Consider the following 21487-nt stretch of genomic DNA (forward strand, 5'->3'; position numbering starts at 1 on the left):
GCCGTTAGTTCGTTGCGGGAAATTTCAAACGCGGTAAGTGGATCGCCGTGCGAACAATAATGAAGAATCTTGCTCGGGACACGCCGGGTAACATAGCCTTCTGCGACGCAGCCTTTGGGTCCGATGGCGCCTCCGTCATTGCCGCCGTTGATGGGAATGGGGAGAAAATGACTGTAGCATCGATTAACACTAGGAATGCGTTAGTGGCAGAGGAGGCTGCTATTGCCCTAGCGTGCGTCAGTACCAATTAAAGCCAAGATCATCTTGTCTGACAGTAAGGCAACTGTTCGCAACTTTTCTAAGGGGGTGGTCTCCAGTCAAGCCGCCAAATTACTAAGATACCCCTCAAGCAGAGAGGTCTCCCTCATATGGGTCCCTGCTCATGAGGGCATTCCGGGGAATGAGACTGCTCACAGCTTTGCTCGAGAATTATACATCCGAGCTGCCCTGGAAGTGCCCGTGATTGGGAATAAAGACCCTCTCATAATGTATAAAGAAATAACCGAAACACCTAGACTGGATAGTACACTCTCACTTCCGGATAGGTCACTTACTCCAAAGGAGTGCAGGGCCTGGAGGAGGCTTCGGGTCAACAGATTCTTTCCGTGCTCTATACTACACGATGAAGACACTGGGGAGCCCGAGCTCCGCAGTAGCTGTCACAGAATGACTTCGCAAAATCGCTTAATTTGGGAGTGTCAGAATTCTCCTGGGGCTAAATCACAAAGCATCCCAGACCTTGCCACCTGGGAAGAGCTGATCCGGAGCCACGACCCGGATCAACAGACTCCTCATCCGTCAGGCGGAGACAACTTACTACAAGACTCTCTCCTCGGTCTCCGGTGCTGAGAGCCGGCCGGGAGGCACCCCCTCCTAATTGCTGCGCCCCGACCGTGAGGCCCCATAATGACGGGAATAAAGTCCATTAATTCATTCATGCTCTATCAGGTGGTGACTCGTACACTTCACCGCGGCCGGTCTCGAGTGGGGCGTAGTCGTACACCTCACACGTCACTGTTATGCCAAGGGATTGATTACGTATCCCTTTATGGAAGCCATGCAAAAAGCTGGCTCACTGTGCCACGTGGGGGTGCGAGGCTTGTTTGATCAAGCACGTGCCATCCTAAGTTGCTGCGGTTATGAAGCGCCCAAATGATTCACAGGAAAGGGTCATAACGAGTCTGCGTAACTTCAACTGCCCACACTAGCAAAGAGATCCCCTATCTGTGCGCCTAATTACATCCTTAATGCTGTCCGATAAAGTGCTTTAATTCATACCCTACTTATAGTCCTAAATTTCTCTGAATGGAAGGTGAGCACATCGATCGCTCTCAAAGCAGTTTAGATGTGTCCGCTTCTAATGTATTTTATAATTTTTTGCTTGGATCATTCACCGAGCTCTTGCACCAGAACAGTGGTGTACGAGCTGGCTCAAAATATTTATTTCGAAACAATTTAGCACGAGCTATCCGGTTGGGCTACAGGAGGGGCTAAGCTTTCCGGTTGGAATCGGGGAAAAAAAATCGGTTTAACCGAAAAAGGTCAGTATTCTCGGCGTGCCAGGCATAGTTGCTGGCTGTTGAGTACTAGTTATACTCGGTCAAAGCTGCAAATAAATTTTGTAGAGAAGCCACGGGCGTGATGCGCCGGTGGTACTGCTGGAAAACAGCGCAGTTGGGCGATTTGAGGCAGGCAAAATGAAAATTGGTTTTGGGGGAACAGAAATGGCGCAGTACCCGTCTTGCATATCGGCTGACACCTCAACCGCGCCGTAAGGGAAGGAATAAAGGAGAAAGAGCTGCCGTAGTGGAGGGCTCCGGAATAATTTAGACCAACTGAGGATCTTTTAACGTGCGCTGACATCGCACAGCACACGAGCGCCTTAGCATTTCGCCTCAATTGGAACGCGGCCGCCACGGTCGGGTTTGAGCCCGGGAACTCCGGACCAGTAGACGAGCGCCCTAACCACTGAGCCACCGCGGCGGGCCCACGTAGGTAGTTTTTTTTCGGGAGGGGCCCAAGGTATTTCTCCGCCAGCGTACCCGCATCGATCGGATCAGGAAACACTTCTTCACCGCTCACTAGCTAACTGAGCAGTTTCACTATCATCAGCCGCTTAGATTAAGTTAGTCGGTTACGTAAGAGGTGCCGTAGTGGAGGTCTCCGGAATAATTTCGACCACCTGGGTATCTTTAACGTGCACCGACATCGCACAGAACACGGGCGCCTTAGCGTTTCGCCTCAACTGGAACGCGGCCGCCACGGTCGGGTTCGAGCCCGGGAACCCTGGACCAGTAGACGAGCGCCCTAACCACTGAGCCACCGCGGCGGGCCCATGTAGCCAGTTTTTTTTTTTTTCTAGAAAAACCCAAAGGTATTTCTCCACCAGCATTCCCGCCTCGATCGGACCAGGAAACACGTCGCCGCTCACCAGCTGAGCAGTTTCTTCACTATCATCAGCCGCTTAGATTAAGTTAGTCGGTTACGTAGGTTTATAAACTGCATGTATACGACATTGACACGAAACCGTAAATGGGCGTCATGAAAAAGTATCACTGCCGTTAACACGCGGAACGCATCATGCCCCACCCTTTCGCTCAAGTCAGCGCGACAACCGATGACAACCTAGTTCTTAGAAGTAAACTCCCACGCGTTTTTATCTGTCGGCTATTTCATGTTACTTTTTTGATAATGATAGCAACTCCTTCTACAAGCACAGCTCCAGGTGCTTCCATTTGGTTTAGTTTATGGGGGCTTAACGTCCCAAAGCGAACGTAGGGAAACATTTCAGGCATATCGGCACACTGCACATGTAGCAGACGAATCTGGTGAGCAGTTCACCAGACTTCACTGAGCACCATCGGCACCTCCTCCTAGACGCACACTCCTTGGCATGGTGTCCGCGGCCTTTGATTTTGGCTCCGACCCCATTTCCTGATAGTGAACAAGGGACCTGCTTGTATCCCTGAGGGTGTCTGTTGATCAACTGCCTTCCCAGCATGTTTGAAATGGCGCAGGTCTACTTTTACGTCACCATGGTTCAACGTGTACTGTACGAGTGAATTTAAAATGGCGGCATCTAGAAAAAAAAAAATTGGGAGGGGACTTAAGCTCCGCCTGAAGGGTCTGACGCGGTAGCGTATTGGGCTAATTCCCACATATGCAGGTCATTCGCTACATTCAGATACCTGGGAGGAGTCATACCCCACTTGGCTCCTTGTGCGACCCAAGTTGCTCTTCCCGAGCGACCAATCAACTGCCACGGCGGGCAGGTTGACGACGCAAGCTCACGTGACATAGGCGGCCCACCTGCCAGGGCCACGCCCATGATTTTTTGCTCACAACGCCGGACTTTCTGCGCAACCGGGCCTTAAAACGCTATCGCGCTAAAATAAAAACTTCGATGCCACTCAATTTTTACCGATAGCCGTTAGGCGCCCGTCCCTGGCTTTCTTGTCGCCGTAACCGATGGGTACGTTTTAATGTCACGGTCAACCTGCGTCGCATAAGCCCAAGGGTGTGTGTGTTCGGAACAGCCGCCGACCAGTGCAGGGGTGCATCACTTCACAACTACACCAGTGCGCCAGGAATATACCCCCAAAATTTAAACACCTAACACTCTTCCGGCCAACATGACACGTGACGACCACAGTGGCAGGCGCCTTGCGCGGGCGGAGGCACTGGTCCGTCACTATGGGAACAAACATGGCATCTTCTACGTGGACGCCTCAGGCCCTCACCATGGGGGGTGGTACACGGCCGCAGTCGTCCACCAAAAAATCGTGGTGAATGGCCTAACGTTCCGAGCTCAAGACATAACACATGCGGAAGAAGTTACCATCGCGTTAGCCGCCGCAGACCAGGAGTCGCGAGTGATCGTCACAGACTCGAGAGGGGCCTGCAGAAATATTAAACAGGGGTACATTCCTCTTTGCGCATCGCATCCTTCAAAACAGTAACTACCTCGGGGCCCCCGCGTCTCGAACGATTGTATGGGCTCCAGCTCATATGGGCCTCGAAGGCAATGAAACGGCAGACGCCGCCGCCCGCGCGATCACTCTCCGGGCAACGCCTTCAGACCCTTTGGATACGGATCCCGAACCCAATCCGGCCCTCACTTTTCGAGAAATTACTGAATTATTCCAATTCGGCCATGCAATTTATCACAAGCCTTGTAAGGGCCTCACAAAGGTGGAGGAACGCACACTCCTCCGCCTTTACACCAAAACGCTGCTGTGCCCGGCAGTTTTAAAACACTTTGATCCTGCCTGTACAGGAGAATGCCCACACTGCGCGGAGAAGTCTTCGGACATCTTTCACATGGTGTGGGCATGCCAGTCAACCCCGAACCTCGCCCCCAAACCCAACCCCACCCGGGAGGACTGGGAGGCGGCCCTGCTCGGCTGCTCGGACCTGGCAAGCCAGAAGGCCCTGGTCCACCGAGCCAGAGTCGCGGTGGTCGCCAATGGGCTCCTGTAATGAGGAGCCCACCTAGAGATTGCGAGAGGTTGCTCCGGCTACCTCAAGCTTCCTCCCTGAAATAAAGTTTTTCACACACACACAACAGCGATCGATGAACATCGCGTTACACATTTGTAACCGTTCTGTTTGTTTCTGTGAAGGTGGCTTCATGGGTTTCCCATCCCGTAGTCACTCAAGCTGTGAGGGATGCCGTAGTGAAGGGTTCCGGAAATTTCGACCATCTGGGGTTCTTTTAACGTGCACTGACATCGCACAGTACACGGGACCCTAGCATTTCACCTCCATCGAAATGCGAACGCCGCTGCCGGGATCGAACCCGTCTTTCGGGTCAGCAGCCGTGCACCATAACCACTGAGCCGTCGCGGCGGCTGTTTCTGCTAAACTGCTTTGAAGAGACAGCCAACCTCACCCAGCCCGACCATTGTCGTCATTGGGCTAGGGGACGCGCGGCGAGGTGCGTCGCCCTAATCAGTTGCGAGCTACTGTGAGCAGCGATTTTAAATAAAGAATTTAAGCATAGGGTCCATTTTTTCAAATTCAATTTTTACCCGAAAACGCACAGACCACCTCTGCAGATGTTGCACTAGAATATGCCCACCGAAATCTTTTCAGGGTCCCTTTGGTGGCTGACAGTATTTACGGCTGCACGGTCACACCTCACTACTAGCTATGCATATTGCACGAGTAGAGATCGCAGCATCAACGATGTACAGCCGGGGACAGAAGTCTCTGGACAGCTGCGCGGTCCAGAGATGGAGAGACTTCCACAAATGTGGTCTCCAAACTGTGCACAATACAGCTATCGGCTTAGTTTGCAGACCATGCAGTCCACATACTTTTGTCCCAGACTGTATGGGCAGTGTTTAGCGCTTGAAGGTGCAGTCGTATCATTAGTAGTGGCGCGGGAGTGTGCTCGCAACATCTGGGGAATATTACGAATTCATATTACATCGAAATACGAATCGACAGTGTTCATATCAGATATTCTACTGTATACATAAGTGACAATCTACTGTTAGATGGCCCCACCCCTCCGCATTGTAATTGCTTTGCATGTACAAACTTATTTTCAGCACACAAAGCAAGTAAATGAGAAGTTTCCCAAGAAGTGTAGTGAAACAGTCCAGAATTTAGGAAACACTTCATTTCACTAAGCATTCAATTCAAAAGTTTTCTGTACTTGCCTGAATTGTGCTGCGGTAGTCTGTTGCCCACAGACTGGCACAAGGGCCAGCCCGGAATCCTACCCCACAAATCCATTCTCACCAAGACACACTGTGCAGATGTAAACGCCAATGCTAGCATGTTTATTGTCTTGAAGAAATGCTTCTACTTGAGAAGAAACAAAAAGAACAAAGAAAAAAGGGGGGCTACGAAATGCAATGGGACCTATCAGTCTGCACAGAATGAAATGCCAAAATGCCCCACGTCTATGTACAACTACAGCCGAGATATTTGTACAGGACCACCAAACGCCCAGAGCAATTGGCAGACTACATGAAAACCTAGTGAGACAGAGAGAGAGAGAGGAGAGAAAAAAAAGTGTTCATGAGAGCGACTTGCCATTTAAAGAAAGAGAATAAGAGAAGAAAATAGACTCCAACGTTGGGCTAGCTAAAACCGGACAGGTATGATGGGTTTCGCTGGCGTCATAAAAACAGTCGCGGGGTGCGCGCCACAAAGCAGCACATCAGTCTGTACACGCTGGCAACGTGGCCGTGAAGAACTTGGCTCTGCAGAGGTCGAAGCCCTCATCTGGATGGTGACCTTTGATGCCCCCTCTCGCTCACAAGAGTGTCGACACTGTTCACACTCCTGCCCCTCCTTCCTTGCAGTCCCTTGCAGCCACGTCGAACGTTAGTTGCTGCCCCACGGCAGCTCAGTCTGGGAGGCGGTGGTACGCAGAGGTCGCTTCCTGGTCGCTTTGTCGTTTCTCTGACGTGGCGCTAAAATGCAGACAGGCCGGCATTAGGTACGTGGCCCACAAGACTGGTGCACGCAAAACTGTCTGGCCATGCCATACTATAGTCGGATACAACTCAAGAATGAAGCAGCTCTCCCCGACAGCTCTCCCTTCCAGCCAATGGCATCAGCCAATTCTCATGAACCTGCAAGCTTGACAATGCAGGGAGCAGCGTGACAACTATCCCTGACCATGGAAGGGGGGAATATCCCCTTCCTCAAGCCACTCCCTGCATTGGGTGGAAGGGGTGTCCTTTGACAGGAAAACACCGCTTCATTATTGAGTTGAATCGGACTATATTATTAAGGGGGAGGTGGGGATTGGAGGTGAACGTTTAATTTTTTTTTTGGGGGGGGGGTAGAGCAATGAAATTTGGCATGCTTACCTGGACGTGCACTGAATGATGAAATACAAAATTTCACTGAAATACCTTTTTAAGTAGTTTTGGCATCATAAATTTTTATATTCTTCACTGCTATGCCAGACCTGCCCAATGCCTGGTGTGACAACTGAACGTGGTAGGAGCCTGCAGTCACTTTCTAAAAATATTTTTACTATCAGCACGATTCTTTTCTTACACACAATTTTATATCCATGATTGCATAATCAACTCATTATCACATCACATCAGGCGTTAAATTAGTGACAGAGTAAAAAAATTGAGAAATAAATTCAGAAATATAGGTGAGTCCCTGTATAAAGACCTTATCAAGGAACACAACATAGCAAAACTCATGAAACTTCATTATCAAGCCATTGTCATCCTATTCCTTCTGTAAGCAAGGCAGTCAGGTCAAAACACACTTTTGAGGAAACTGGCACTGAATTGGCACATGTAGTTAATGTCCATTGAAATGCCCCAGGACTGTAACGTTTTGGAGTCTTTGGCTGCGGGGCGGGGCCGGGGGGGCTTTGTATATTCCTGTCCTTTCATTTATTCAAGGCTGCTTGCTATTTTTTTTTTCCTCTGGTGCTCTGTCACGAACACCGTGTGAAGTGAACTGTGGACGCATGGCATTTTGTTCAAAGCTATTTCCAAAGCAACAAAGTTTATGGGTGTTTAACACCCCAATGAGACTTAGGCTATGAGGGACGCCGTAGTGAAGGGTTCCAGAAATTTCGACCACCTGGGATTCTTTAACGTGCACTGACATCGCACAGTACACGGGCCTCTAGAATTTCAATTCCAACGAAATTCAACCGCCGCGGCAAATGAGTGCTATCCCACAGTATAGCAGCAACAGATGGCCTGAGAAACGGCACCGATCAGCAGCCACACACAAGGCACACCGAGTGTTATGTTACAGGCCAGACTAATTGACATTATGCAATGGCTTTCTAGAGGCCTTCGCATTTTTACTTTTCACGAGTTTTTGTTTTTATTGCAGACACTCAATTCCAACAGGAAGAGAGACCTGCAGTGAAACTAGTTTTCAGGTGATACCAATCTTTCCGCTAGTGGCAGTTCTTCAAAATCGGTCAGTTTCACAGAGATTTCCAGTAATATTTTTCCTACTACCTAGGATAACAAAATCATTTTTCAAATTAAAGTCACTTCTGGGCTGTTTTCCAAAAATCTTGAAGGGATGTGAAAGGCTTTATAGATACCAAATCTGATGTTTTCTAAAATACAATGTTTTTTTACATATTTTTGCAATTTTATCCCCGTGTCCCCGTTTAATAAGCACAGTGCCATTAGCAGTACCTTGGTGAACAATTGATCGCAAAACAAAAGGCTAAGAGGCTGTCGTAGACACAAGGAAATAGTGTGCCCTTCGGAAATATTTATTTTGGGCCCTGATAACCAACTTAAGGAGGACAGTACACAGGTGCTCCAGAAATTTTGCGAAACTTGCGTAAACACTTACGAGGTACGGGCCGAGTGCTGTCAAAAGAGAAAAGTTTTGCGCTTAGAACGAGGGCTACAATACTACGCCATAGATATTGGTGGCTCACCGGCTTGCACTGCACGGTCGACAGTCTCGACCGGAGAGAGGTGACCGTCCAGGGCCCACAGGTGGGGTGGTGACGAGAAGTGGCTGATAGGAGGCGAGGTGCTCGAGCGCTTGCGGCCGCTGCCGGTGGATGGGAGCACTCCATCCTGCTGCTGGGCCAGCTGGGCCTGCTTGCGCTGCAGCACCTCCAGCATGGCTGGCGTTGGGTTGTCCAGACCCATGCTGTTGCTGTCCTCGCTGAAGCCATTCTTCCGGGAGTCTGCAAGTGTGCAGACACACAGTTTCGAGAAGCTGTCGGGCACTAACAAATGTACAACTCTTTGACGGGCTCCGAAAGTAAAGGCGCATGGAAGCCTGTGCTGATCCATAGCTTCATTACTTGAATCGAACGCCACAGTCCAATACACTCGGCGATGAATTTTTCAGGGCCCGAAAAATAGTCCGTAATCGAACAGTCCAAAATACCCGTGTTTCAAAAAAAATCTCTCCGCGAAAAGCCGGCTTTAAACATCTCGAACTTCGCTGCTCCCCACGTTCCGTTTGCAGACAATAATATGAAGACTTTATCTGAGCCACAGTCATACTTTTTGTCGTGTAAACACTTTCTGTCACAATGCCGGACAGTGCGCCGCAGCTGCAGGCCATGCCATGAACGAATGCATGCATGGGCACCGATGCTCCCGAAGAGTGAGACAAGTCACCCACAGGAAGACCTCTGAATGCAACCCCCCCCTTCCCGCGCCATCCTCTCTTATCATAGAGTGAACTCCTGTGACAAGAAAATACTGCCATACGGAGAAACCGCAATGTTTTGCCACAAGTTTCGGTGAACAGGAAATTCAGATTTTCTGAACGTTTAGGAGGTTTCAATGGTGAATACTATTTGCACGACTATTCGAAGTTTCGAATAATCAGATTACTGGTAAAAAAAAGCAAAAAAAAAACGGCCTCAGCCTTTGCCCATAATCCTTAGAACCACGAACAATACGAACTCCTCTCAACAGGCAGGTCTACTGCAGCAAACACTGCTGTTCTGCATTTCACACATGCGTAGACATCAAAGAGTGCATTAAATAATAATAAAAAAAAGGGCTGGCGGCCCAAATAATGACTAATACCCCTGTCACACGGGCATTTCGAGGGCACTCGAACCGACAGTCTATCGACTCAAAGGCGATCGAGCGCTCCCACACGGGCAGTTTCAATGGCAATCGAGTCAACGGAGTAGCGCAGAACTCCATCGAGATTTCGAGGGCCTTCGAGCGCTGCCCAAGGTTGCTAGCGTTGCTTCGAGCGGCGCCAAGCGCACTTTCGTACTCTACACATTCACGGTGCAAAAACATGAACAAACATTATTCGCATAAAATTTAATGCAAGCAGTCTGTAAAATTATTTAAAAATTATATTAGACTTGTTTTAAGCGCATTAATTTCGCATTGCAATCTTTGCGTTGCTTGCGTACTTAACGTTGACAACATGGCGGCACCCTGCCCGCCCGCTTCACAGCGATAACAGCTTCGTCGCTAATCCCTCAAAGCAATATCGTGTTCTAAGCTTTTGTATTCGCCTTCGATTTGCCCATTCTTACCCTCGCATAAGGTTTCAAGAGACAAATAGCTCTTGTTTTTCAGATATCATGGCGATTTCCCAGGTCTTAAGCCTGACAAAGCAACGCTGCGACGCAGTTGGATTGGCTGGGTTTTGGCTCGTCTTGTATAGAGTGGCTACAGCAGTGTCTGCATATGTCCGTCGCGTACGTGCAATTAAAAGGGGTTTGAACGACTTTCGCGTATGCGTGTATTTCAGCATTTAGTATACATTTTCAAATATTTTTGTTATTTTTGCAAAATCCAAAGTAGCGATTCTGGCGCCACACATCCGTGGCGTAAGACACGAGAACCATTTCAATGGCCAATTGGCCATTGAGATTTGCCGTGTAGCAGCGGCGAGTTCGATGGCGATTGAGAATCTCGAAGACCCCCGACTCGAGGGTGATTGAAACTGGCCGTGTGACAGGGGTATAACCCACCTTTGGAGCTTGTCCTGCCCGAGAGAGCAGACACGGCTCTTTTCTTCCCAGCCCTTGGTTCCAGGTCTGATGTGATAAAACCGTCCAGCCTAGAGGGAGACTTTGGTGACCGGCGGCAGTTCCTCCGCACTGGGACGACCCCAGCTCGGTTGCGGGCACCAGCCCTGGAAAGTGGCTTCTCTTCCACGTTGCTGTTCTCCTCCCCGCTCTCTTCCATGCTGTCCTCGGCGAGTATCACCTCCTGCAGCACGGGCTTCTTCTGCAGACACACGAGTGAGAAAAGCATTTCAATGACTGTAAAAGACCACACGGAGAAAGAAGAAACTGAACAGTGCTGCCACTCGATTACGCAGACGCGGAAAATACAGTAGCCGAAGGGTAATTCAGACTTCAATGAGGCACTGTCAGTCACCCCATAGAAGCGCATACATATTCGCAAAGGATATTTCAAACTTAAAAGTCCGAAATTTCGATTTTTCGGACTAATTTCAGTTGCCTGCGGGCCAAATTGGCCATCTTATCAGCTTTTCGCCAGCGCAACAGGCACCGTCTTGGATTGAGGTGGATATACTCTGCAGTTGGATTGGCTTGACATACTTTTGGTACCTCATTTTTGCCAGTAGAGGTCCCTGCGATCTCTGCCACTTCGAGATGGCAGCCGGATTGTCATCGCCGTCAACTTGCTTTTGTAGCCAAAGTTGTCGCGGACAGTTATTGCTTGTCTCATACGTTCACCATTTGAAAATGAAAATTGGTTTTTGGGGAAAGGAAATGACACAGTATCTGTCTCGCATATCAGCAGACACCTGAACCAGGGCGCCATAAGGAAGGGATAAAGAAGGGAGTGAAAGAAAAGAAGAAAGAGGTGCCGTAGTGTAGGGCTCCGGTATAATTTCGACCACCTGGAGATCATTAACATGCACTGACATCGCACAGCACACCGGCGCCAGTGCTGTGGCATGTTGCAAGTTGCGCGTCCGCGCCGTAAGTGTCGCCACGGTCGGAACGATTGCAGCGATCCTGGTATCTGGCAGCAAACGCGGCTGGAGTCAAGCCTAATAAAAAGTAAAATTTCTCGACCATAGTAGACAACACAAACATGCTTATGAATGAAAATATAACCAGTCGTAAGCATTAAAAATAGTATATCAAAGAAATAAATTGCGAAAATGACACAACGCGTCTGCGCCGCCAGTGCCGCCGCGGGCAACGCTGCAGCGCAGTGGCAGCAGACGACAGCGACCGGCGCAAGCATAGCGAAACTACGCGAGCGACTGCCGACGCGACGTGCGCACTGGACCAGCGTGATTACCGTCCTCAGCGTCATGTCGCATATGTATTGTTGCGCGAAGTGGTGCAGCACATCCGGCAAGAGTGGAGAACATCTCTTCAGATTACCTTCTGACCACAGGTATTTATGAATTCACTGACTATCGTATCCCTCTTTGCATAGCCGTTGGCGACCGTTGTGCCTTTGTTTTGACCGCCCTTGGTCGTTACCATTTGAAATTGCCGACGGAATAGAACTAGTTTTACCTGGCGCTGTTTACTGCAGTGGCTTTGGTTTTGCGAGATGAGTTTGATAAGTACGTTTAAGGACATTAAAGCAAAATTAAGGGAAGGTGCTGCAGTTTGAGATGGCCCAACAGCCGTTGCCTCTCGTAAGCGTGGGACCGTTAGTTACCTTGCTTGCTTGTTCGCATGTGTGTGTGTGTGTGTCTGACTCACTGACTTTTCTCGCTGCCTTTAAAAGCTTATTCCCCGCAGATTCCGGTGCCCTCAGAGTGTATTTTAAATATGAATATTCTAACTTCTGTGCCTATAGCGTCGTCAGCGGAGTAATTGTAATGCTCAGTTTGGCTGTTTCTTTACGGAGTTCAGCGCGCTTGAATATTATTTCTTGCGTGTTCGTGCATGGTTTCTGCAGCAGTGATGCACGTCACATAAATTATCGAGCTGTTCAGACTAACACCACTAGTGTTGGACACCGCGCTGAAAGTCCATTGCACGCCGTGAGCCGCATATAGAAAGTCCGCCGGTCTTGTTTTTCTTACTTTTACCGGAGCTGTTCCTCGCGATATCCGCGCTCAACCACCCATGTACTCCGTGGAAGCGTTTCTCGAAACTATTGCCTACCGTAGTGCTGCCGCTCCAGCATTGTAAATTTCGCTCCACACTCCACCCCGGCTGTCCTCTACGCTGCTCGCTCGCGGGGCGCACGACTGACCTTGGAGGGCTCTGAACTCTCCGCATTATTCCCATCTCCTCACATATGTCTCTTATCTCGCGCCTTGTCCTTGACAGCTTTTGGGAAGCTCGCAAATAGTTTCGCCTAGTACGCCGGAAACGCTCGTTTCCGGCGGGTGGGTGAGGGGAAGGCGAAGGTCGCTTTCTTCTTGTCTGTGTCTGTTTTGGGACATTTCCCTTGCTTAAGCACTTTTTTCCCCTTCTTCTGGACCCATGCTATTTGCCTGCACCTTCAGTTTCTTGAAAGAGCAGTGTTTCCTGTTGATGTTCTGCTCACATCCCTTTCACACTTCCCATTTGATCACAGTGAAAGCAAAAGATGAAAAACTGTGCCTACTGGTTCATTTACCTGCTGTTCTTAATCCAGACTTCAAATTTGTGGGCAAGCAGCTGTCTGCCATAGCATAGCTACATTGGCACTTGTGTTTAATGGAGGAATTAGAAAAGAACGAATCATGGGTGGTGGTTAGTATGCAGTTACCTAGAGAAAAGTGTGAGTGGAATAATTGCTATGATCAGATAGAGCTTAAGTCTGCAGTGAAGCTCTGTCCCCATTTCTATCTGCTGCACAAAATTATGCCGCACCCAAAAAGCAGTTGGAACAAAGAACTAGTTATTGTTACCTAAACCAAAAGCAGATCACAAAAGAAAACATAAGCTCAAGAATTTTAAAGGTTCTGGCTTGTCGATCATAGCCAGACATTAAAAAGGTGATTTCATTCATCGTTTCGATTGGCCAGCATAGCAATAGACTAGCAGGCTGTGGCACATTGTTACAAACTGCTGTCTTATTTTGCTTGCATCCTGCCACAGTTGTTTTCACGCATATATGTTATATAATGTTCGTACCCCTTTGCTGTGTAAGGAGATGCTAATAAGCATTCCTGAAGTGAGGTATGCAAACCTTTAAAATGTATGAAATCATGTTATTTGGCTGTTTTTCAGATTCTCCATTTGGCTGAAATATGCCAATAGGCTTGAACTCCTGGAGACACCAAGGGAAAAGGTCTACAAAACATACAGGCTCTGCTCAAAGCACTTCACGAGGGATTGCTTCACTAGTGATGCCTGCACAAGGCTCACGCATGAAGCAGTCCCTTCCGTGAAGGTGCATGAGCCTCGTCTGAGAGCCTTGGTGCACCCGGGTAAGCAAAATTCCTCTCCCAGTAAATTCTTCCCAAGCTTGATCCCTCAGTGTATCCTGTGGCTTTTTTGTTGCAGATTTCTATGAAGGAGGTGCGGCACAAGGTGAGGGCACTATTTTCAGAAAAACCCATCCTGTAAATGTAAGACCAAAGGGAACAATTGCATTCATAGAGGCTAACTGCAAACATCACTTCCCGGGCACAAAACTTTCCTGCTTCAATGTCATGTGGCCATTGTTTCAGTTGCATCAGACTGCAGTTGTGTACCATGTTGTAGCTTAAATTTCTCTTAACCATATTAACAATCAGATGCTGGATAGTGCACTCCAGCAGCAGTGAGGAAAATAATTTTTACAACTCTATGTTTAGTATTCTTGTCATTATTACTTACTGTTCGCTGCGGTGAATAGAGGGCAGACTGCGCGAATTCACTCCAAAATAGCACACAGGGTCAAGAAAGAACACACACACGCACAAACTGCCAGCAGCTTATTGTGACACACGAGGCGGTAATTATACATGAAGTGGCCGCATATTGTGCAAGCATGGAGGGTAAACATTTTACCGGTTTCTAAGGTAAAAATGGTTCTTTGAGGAGCAACCCGCCAGGATATTTAGCGATGCACATGTCACTTAGGCTATCTGATTTCTTCCTGAATGATTTCGGGAATAAGTTTGCAAGCATTAATAGTGGTGACATTGCACGCTTCATAGATAGGTTTGCAGTTTGATTTGTATTTCCTACAATGCACATCAAGTGAATTTATGGCCTCGTGGTTCACAGTAAAGTGTTCGTTTGTGTGTTTTCATTCTTCTTCCTGTGTGCTGCTGTGCTATTTTGTATGTCGCGGTATATTGATCGCACAAATTTTTCCTTTTTAATCGTAACTGCCTACAAACTCACAAAAACGATTTAAGCCCAATTTAAGATCACACTAACTCCCAGCAAGAGAAACCGTTCCAAATAGAACATCAAGGCCATACTGTGCACTGAGCAGAAGGTGCTGCTATGCAGAGCTTGATTGGCTATCTTTTTTTCCTTGTTCGCATAGGCATTGAATCCGCTTCACCACTACAGTCCACTGCTGCACCAGTGGAAGTCATGCTTGGTCACGGTAAGTCTTCCTGCAATCTTGCATAGGAAAACATTCCTAATGTCTCACTACACCAGTTGGTTTGTTTTCCTTGGGAGTAACTAAGTGGTACCTATATTTCAGACTACTTGCCGTTGCCATCAACACTTGGGCTAGGCACAATTGCTGGTGCAGATTCTGCTGTCCATGACACAGGTAGGTGCACTAAGTCAGGATCTGTTTTACATTACAGCTTGAAATGAAGAACTTTTCATTTGGTTCAGGCTAACCCTGTAATGCAGTATTACTTATGCTGAGGGCTCTGTCATAGCACAAAAAAATAAACATATGTAATTACTTTGCTGGCTGATTTCTTTAGATTGGGAGTGTCTAAGCGGTCGTTTAATTGCAGACGACCCACACTCTTCACGTGCCCCGCAGCTCACTGATGTGCAGACTACGCCCCCTCCCCCAGCTGACGAAGAAGGTAGGTGCAATGCACTAATAGTGCAGTGATAATCTATGAAAATTCAACAATAGACTGCAGCACTATTGCTGCAGATTTGCACGTAATAAATTAACCCTCTGCAATAGCAGCAGTGTGCAATTATGTCGTGGTGTGCAATAATTAGGTGCACGTCGGCACATCTTACTGTACCACTACTTCGGATGCCAGACATTTGTTTCAGAAGAGAAGAAACAAGTGTTAACTTTATGCTCACCAACTAGTATTTCATATATTTTTCTGTGTGCATATGTATGAATGCATTGTTTACGTGGTGGACCCCTGTGTTATCTGTACAGAATTATATTTACAGGTAATTTTTCATTCAGCTCAATGAAAACATTGGATAGCCTTCTCAGGTACTTGTTCTTAAAATTGCTTCACTAGCCTGTTGCTTACCATTCACATACACGCTGCGTAGCCAGGCTAAAAATGTGCACCTGAGAATTAAAATACTTGGTTGAAGCCTCCCACAGTGTGTTTATTTATTTGACAGGTGCTGCCCAAAGCACACCCATCAGAGTGATTGCATCAGCATCATGGGACTCACCTGATTATGGTAAGTACTCAAGAAAACATTAGAATTTATTGCAAACTACAACCTTCCACTTCAATGAAAAAGTATGCATCGGTAACCTTGATATATTCATGATGGGTATCGGCAGGCCCGTAACAGCGTGTAGGTATCGCTTTACTGCACATAAATATTTCTGGTTTTTTCCATTTGCTTAACTCAAGCTTGTCATGAAAAATTGCTCTGAATATTAAGCAGGCAAAACACATGGATAACAATGAGATCCATTAACTATTACCCTGTCTGTATTACGAGCAACTAGTTTCCATTTAAGCGAGGCGTAAAGTTGGTCGCCAGAAAAAACTGTCCCTATCAGCGAGGATCATATTAACGGGGCACGACTGTATTCATCATTTCACACAAAAACATTGCCCTGCAAGTTTGGCAACCTGTAGCCCTGTGACTGCACCCTAATCTTGATTTTGTGAGGGATGTAGATGTAGGTCTCGCTCTGAGGCAAACATAAATATGCTTTTTTTATATATTTTTTGCAGCTGAAGCTGGTCCTAGTGGCCTCAGCGGTGCCAAAGAGAGTGTCAGACAGCCAGTGATGACACCAGCATCAGGAACGCCCAAGAGTCGGCGGAGGAAGGGCGCAGTTGTGTACACCCCTCGCACCAAAAAGCGCTTCGAGAAGTTGCATTCTCGAAGCGACAGGTACCGAAAGGCACTGAGTCGGATTAGGAAAAGGCACGACACAAGGCGAGTAACGCAGCAGGAGGCTCTCAACAAGCTTGAACCGCATTTGCCACAAGACCTTTTTGAATTGGTTAAAGCTCAAATCAGGCTCTGCTCATTTCCGAAATCCAAAAAGCACTGGTCAAAACAAATTAAACAATTCGCTCTCAATTTGTTCTTTCACTCTCCAAAAGCTTATCGCTTCCTCAGAGAAAAGCTCCATTTGCCACATGTGAGGACGCTAAGGCGCTGGCTGGCAGACATCCCAATGACACCTGGTATCATTCCAGGTGCCATGGATGCAATAGAATCAATTACAAAAGATTGGCCACTACAAGACAAAGCATGCTGTCTTTTATTCGATGAAATATCCTTGAAAAAAAATTTGATGTATGATCAATCAAAAGATATTGTAATTGGCTTCACAGATGATGGGAATACTAGGACTTCTCGTGTGGCAAACATAGCCCTTGTTATGGCGGTGTCTGGCATATCAAGAAGTTGGATGCAGCCAGTAGCCTTTGCAGCGTCCCACAATGCAACTTCAGTTCTTGCAATGCGCAAGCTGCTATTAGATTTAATTCAGCAGCTTCAAACCAAAGGTCTTCTGGTGAAAGCGGTCATTTGTGATCAAGGGTCGAACAATGTGAGTCTGTCAAGAATGCTCATCCATTCTATCCATGAACCATATTTTGTTGTCAACAACCGCAAAATATACTTCATGTTTGACACCCCACACCTAATCAAATGCACAAGAAATAATTTGCGACGACATAAGCTCACCATTGGCTCTGAGGTTGTTGACTGGACACACATCGAAACCCTTTACAAAAAAACTCGTCACATTGATCGGGCCTCCAAAACACCAGTTGAGCATCTCAAAAGCAGATTGGCAAAAAAACTAAAAGAGCAACACATCTACAGGATGCCCTTTGCTGACATGAGAGTGAAGTACGCCACACAAGTGTTCAGCGAATCCGTATCTGTGGCACTCCTCACTCTCATTGCCATTCAAGAGCTTCCTGTTGATGCAAAATTTACAGCAGAGTTCACGGAAAGGATGGATAAGCTTTTTGACTGCCTGAACAGTTCGGCCCTGAAAAAGCAGGACGACAAGTTGCGGTACGCAATGACAGAAGGCTCGGAACATCATGTCTTCCTTGAGTCGTGCATAGATTGGATCGCCCAATGGCATTTTGGTGGTCCTCTGGACAAGCAACCACACACCATCAAAGGTTGGCAGATTACAATCAAAGCCTTACTTCTGCTGTGGACAGATCTAAAGGCAGATTTCGATTACACTCATCTTTTCACTCGTCGGTTGCAGCAGGATCCGTTGGAAAATTTTTTTGCAATAGTTCGTCAAAAACATGGCTGCAATGAGACACCTAATGTGTACCAATTCGTGGCTGCTGTAAAACATATTTGGATTGGCCAACTTTTCAAACTTTCGCAAGGAAACTGCGAAGTGACAACACATGCGTTCCTCACCAACTTGGAGAGTGTTTCTGCAGTATTGTCACCAAGCAGCACTCCAAGCACAAGCCACAGCAGGCAGCAAGGCTCAGGTTCATCTGACTTGCAGGCGTCTTCACAAGATGCCCCTGACATAGTATACGAAAATGTTGTGTACCATGTCGCTGGCACTCTTGTGAAGAGCTTTCTTGACCAGAGAACCACAGAATGCACATGTGAGGGAACACTCCTTGCAGCAGACGGTGGCTCTCTCCATGGACGACACCAATTCTTTGCACTACTCAAGGAGAATGGTGTTCCCGAGCACCTTTTCCAGTCAATTGCCGCAACTTCTGAGGCATGTCTAAATTATATAAAGAAATTGGATTCGGCCTTCAGAAAAGAAATCTCTTGCTGTGCTCATTTGTCCAATGTGTCCAGGAATCTTGTTGAGAGGATGCCTAACCAGCAAGCTGTTTTCTGTTCATTAGGCTGCAAAATTAAATTCCTTAAATTATTCTGCCGCACAAGGCTGCATTGGCACCTTTCCTTTTTAAACAGGAGCATGACGTCAAAAACAAAACAGAGTGCTCCCGCCAGAAAGAGGCGCAAATTAGCCAGCTAAATTCATGAGGCACTGTGTTAGGATATTATTGTATTTGGATTTTTAATGCTGCCTACTTACTACACATGTGCTCTCTCTTTAACTTTTTGTTGTACTATTTATTTTTTATGTATATAAGTATTTATGTACCTGTTTATCCGTAATTCTGCTCCGATTGCACATATACTGTACTGACTGCTTTTGCTCCTGCTGCGTTACTTCTTTTACAAAGTACAAGTTTGCCTTCTAGAAGCCTTGTGTGCCTTGTTAGTATGAGCATTGCTATGACCATTGGTTCTCAAATTAATATTGCTGAATGCTAACCACTTACAAGAGGTGCTAGGGAAACCGTTTTGTTTTGGCTTCTCTTTCTTCCTGCGTGACAAGTATACAGGCTCAGTGCCCTTCAAGGAATGCCAGAATTCAGTTAATGACTGGCTGTATGCTAACCATAGTTCTTATGATCAGTAACAGTGCCATTTGTGCAAAAAGTAAATTTGTGAAGCACACCATAATGTTGAAGCATACATCGATTCAGGTGCTCGCAAAAACCAAAAAGTGCTCTGCGGAACCCAGGAGTTCTTGTGGTATATAACTTGTCAACCTCTGGTCATGGCTTGCCCTCTGTTATGCTGCTGGGAAAATTGGTGATAGCTACAGTTCATTTCATACATAAGGTACAACACAGTGAAATGTACGAAAGTAATCAGCAAGGAAAAATGAAGGGAGGTATGTTATTCCGTGCTTGTTTTGTGGCCGAGTGGTCTGAGGATTGACAAAGCAACAGCGTGTCGTCAGCAATAACAGTGCATTTAATCAAGCTCATGACAAATGCGTCATGTAGTAAGCCTGTAGGCAAAGCATTCACCATGTTTCGCTCACCACAAGGAACGCACTACTTTTTGGTCATGGATGCAGGCAGCGCAAACAAGAGCGCTAGCTTTGACAGCATTGCACCTGATGTATGAAACAGAGAGCAGAACCCACAGGCAGCAAACGCGGACTGGCTCAGGTGCTCGGCTCTGTAACATTTAAGAGGGGTGTACGCATAAGATGAAAAATGTTTGACATGTTTGCTGGTGTCCAATACAAGCGTGCTCGAAATATGCTGCGGTGCTATTTGTAGTTGCTTTTTTTTTCCTTCTGGAAGTTGTAGCGTTTGGGGTTTCACCTTTTGGAGCAACACATGGGTCATGAGGGGCACAATAGCAGCGGCCGGCGCATTACGCTGAACTGTGTGGCGTCCATAAGCGTTTGCAGATACTGTACAGTACACGGACCACTTGCAATTTACCATTCAGTAATATAATAACTGGACATTGTGGTAGATGCAGTATAACGCCACATAGAGAAACATTACTGGCCTGTTACGAGCCCTGTGCGTTTTCATTTCTCAGATGAGTTATTTATACGCACGCATATTTTGTTACACCCCAATGTGTCATCGCAAGCTGAATTAATGACCTCCAATTACTGTTCGTCACCAGCCACGGCCACAACTGTTCAGAGAATTTTCATAAAGTCGCTTCTCCACACAATTCTCGGCCTGCCCTGGTTGCATCTTCCTCCCCTTGGTATCTACAAAACAAAGAAACCAAAATAGGGCATGGCAGACGAGCTGTGTCCTAAAGCATGCAAGCCTGTAACTCATCTGCCAAGAGCTAAACGTGCCCAAGGTTACCTAAGTTCTTTTCATGGCATCTGTTTACTAAGTTATAGCACTGCAGCATATTATGTTGTCCTTAGTCTGATGCAACGAGTGAAAGGCTGAAACTTTTCGCTGCCCTTCTCTGTATGTGTGTATGCATAGCCACAGACAGATACATTTCAATACATCTCGGATGTTGTACTTCACTGCTGTTCATCTGAACCTGCACAAAAGCATATGCTACATGAATGTAGCACATGCTTATATGTACCGGACCTACCTTGATAGTACCTTACCTCTTTGTACCCTGTATATATTCTCTGTGCACTCGCTCATGTGTTCTAGGTTTCCATAATGGAATTTATTAATTTTGATTTTTAGAACGATTGTCACTGATATTGCAATGCCCAAGATGCCTAAAATCACTTTTGTACATCGATTGTCACTACTGATGTTTCCTTTAATAAACTGTTCTTTGGAGAAAACTATTTACGTTTTTGGTACTCGAGCGAGCGCCCTAAGCAGCTGCTAATCAGCCGCGCTGGCCGCGCCGCTCGCCACCATGCACCGTGCTGCCTCAACAGACACATCGAAATGCAAAAGCGGGTAAGCAGATGTCGTAAGTACTTAGGAAATCAAGCGGGAATGCAGCGCGGGAGCAGCAAGTCACCAGTATTTACGAAGCTTGCATCGAGCTAGCGGCCGCCAGCACCACGAACGCGCGAGCAACCGCCCGCAACCAGCCGAATAAACAAACGCCGCCATATTGGATTTTTCTGGATTGGCTTGGCTGAGCTTGTTTCAAAAAGTTTTGAGCAATTTATGCCTTTACCGCCAACTCCCAGGCACCGCCACCGTCGCATTTCAAAATCGTCCCCATTGGCTCTACGGGAATGTCACACCCTTGCCGGCGCCTTTGTGTTTCACTTCCATAGAAACGCAGTCACCGCGGTCAGGTTCGAACCAGGGTGCATTCGCCACTTGGGTTTCTCCGACCGCGTTGACCGAGCGGCGCACCGTCTTCACTAAGTTACATCCATGCGCCGTTTTGTGATTGCGTCCGGCGGTTCCACCGCTTTGAACGACAAGTGCCTAGTCTTTGCGTGTGTTTGACGAGCGGTGTGGTGCA

The 21487-nt window shown here is 47.2% G+C and overlaps 2 protein-coding genes across 4 annotated transcripts in view; one reads left to right on the forward strand and one right to left on the reverse strand.

Annotated features, from left to right (window-relative positions):
• Positions 1–5760: 5760 nt before the first annotated feature.
• LOC144133384 (serine/threonine-protein kinase VRK1-like) overlaps positions 5761–21487 on the reverse strand; it is a 36633-nt gene continuing 20906 nt past the window's right edge. Inside the window, exons 12-14 of one of the 2 annotated variants that reach the window (XM_077666465.1) lie at positions 10430–10688; positions 8402–8659; positions 5761–6428 (exon numbers count right to left, since the gene is read on the reverse strand). In XM_077666465.1, the coding sequence (XP_077522591.1) occupies positions 6340–6428; positions 8402–8659; positions 10430–10688 (606 nt within the window). In that variant the 3' untranslated portion in view covers positions 5761–6339. Of the gene's footprint in view, positions 6429–8145; positions 8331–8401; positions 8660–10429; positions 10689–21487 lie in introns of those variants that run through there. The other variant, XM_077666464.1, reaches the window with a different exon arrangement.
• LOC144133382 (uncharacterized) lies at positions 11460–20846 on the forward strand. Of its 2 annotated transcripts, none has more exons than XM_077666461.1 (8): positions 11460–11840; positions 13622–13821; positions 13898–13924; positions 14874–14936; positions 15039–15110; positions 15307–15381; positions 15896–15958; positions 16468–20846. In XM_077666461.1, exons 1-8 carry the CDS (start codon positions 11599–11601, stop codon positions 18729–18731), a joined length of 3006 nt encoding a protein of 1001 aa, XP_077522587.1. In that variant the 5' UTR covers positions 11460–11598; the 3' UTR covers positions 18732–20846. The 2 variants fall into 2 exon arrangements, with proteins under 2 accessions (XP_077522587.1, XP_077522588.1); XM_077666462.1 differs by having other exon boundaries at positions 15876–15958; positions 16468–16553.

Source organism: Amblyomma americanum, chromosome 5 (assembly GCF_052857255.1).
Source record: "Amblyomma americanum isolate KBUSLIRL-KWMA chromosome 5, ASM5285725v1, whole genome shotgun sequence".
NCBI classification, from domain to species: domain Eukaryota; kingdom Metazoa; phylum Arthropoda; class Arachnida; order Ixodida; family Ixodidae; genus Amblyomma; species Amblyomma americanum.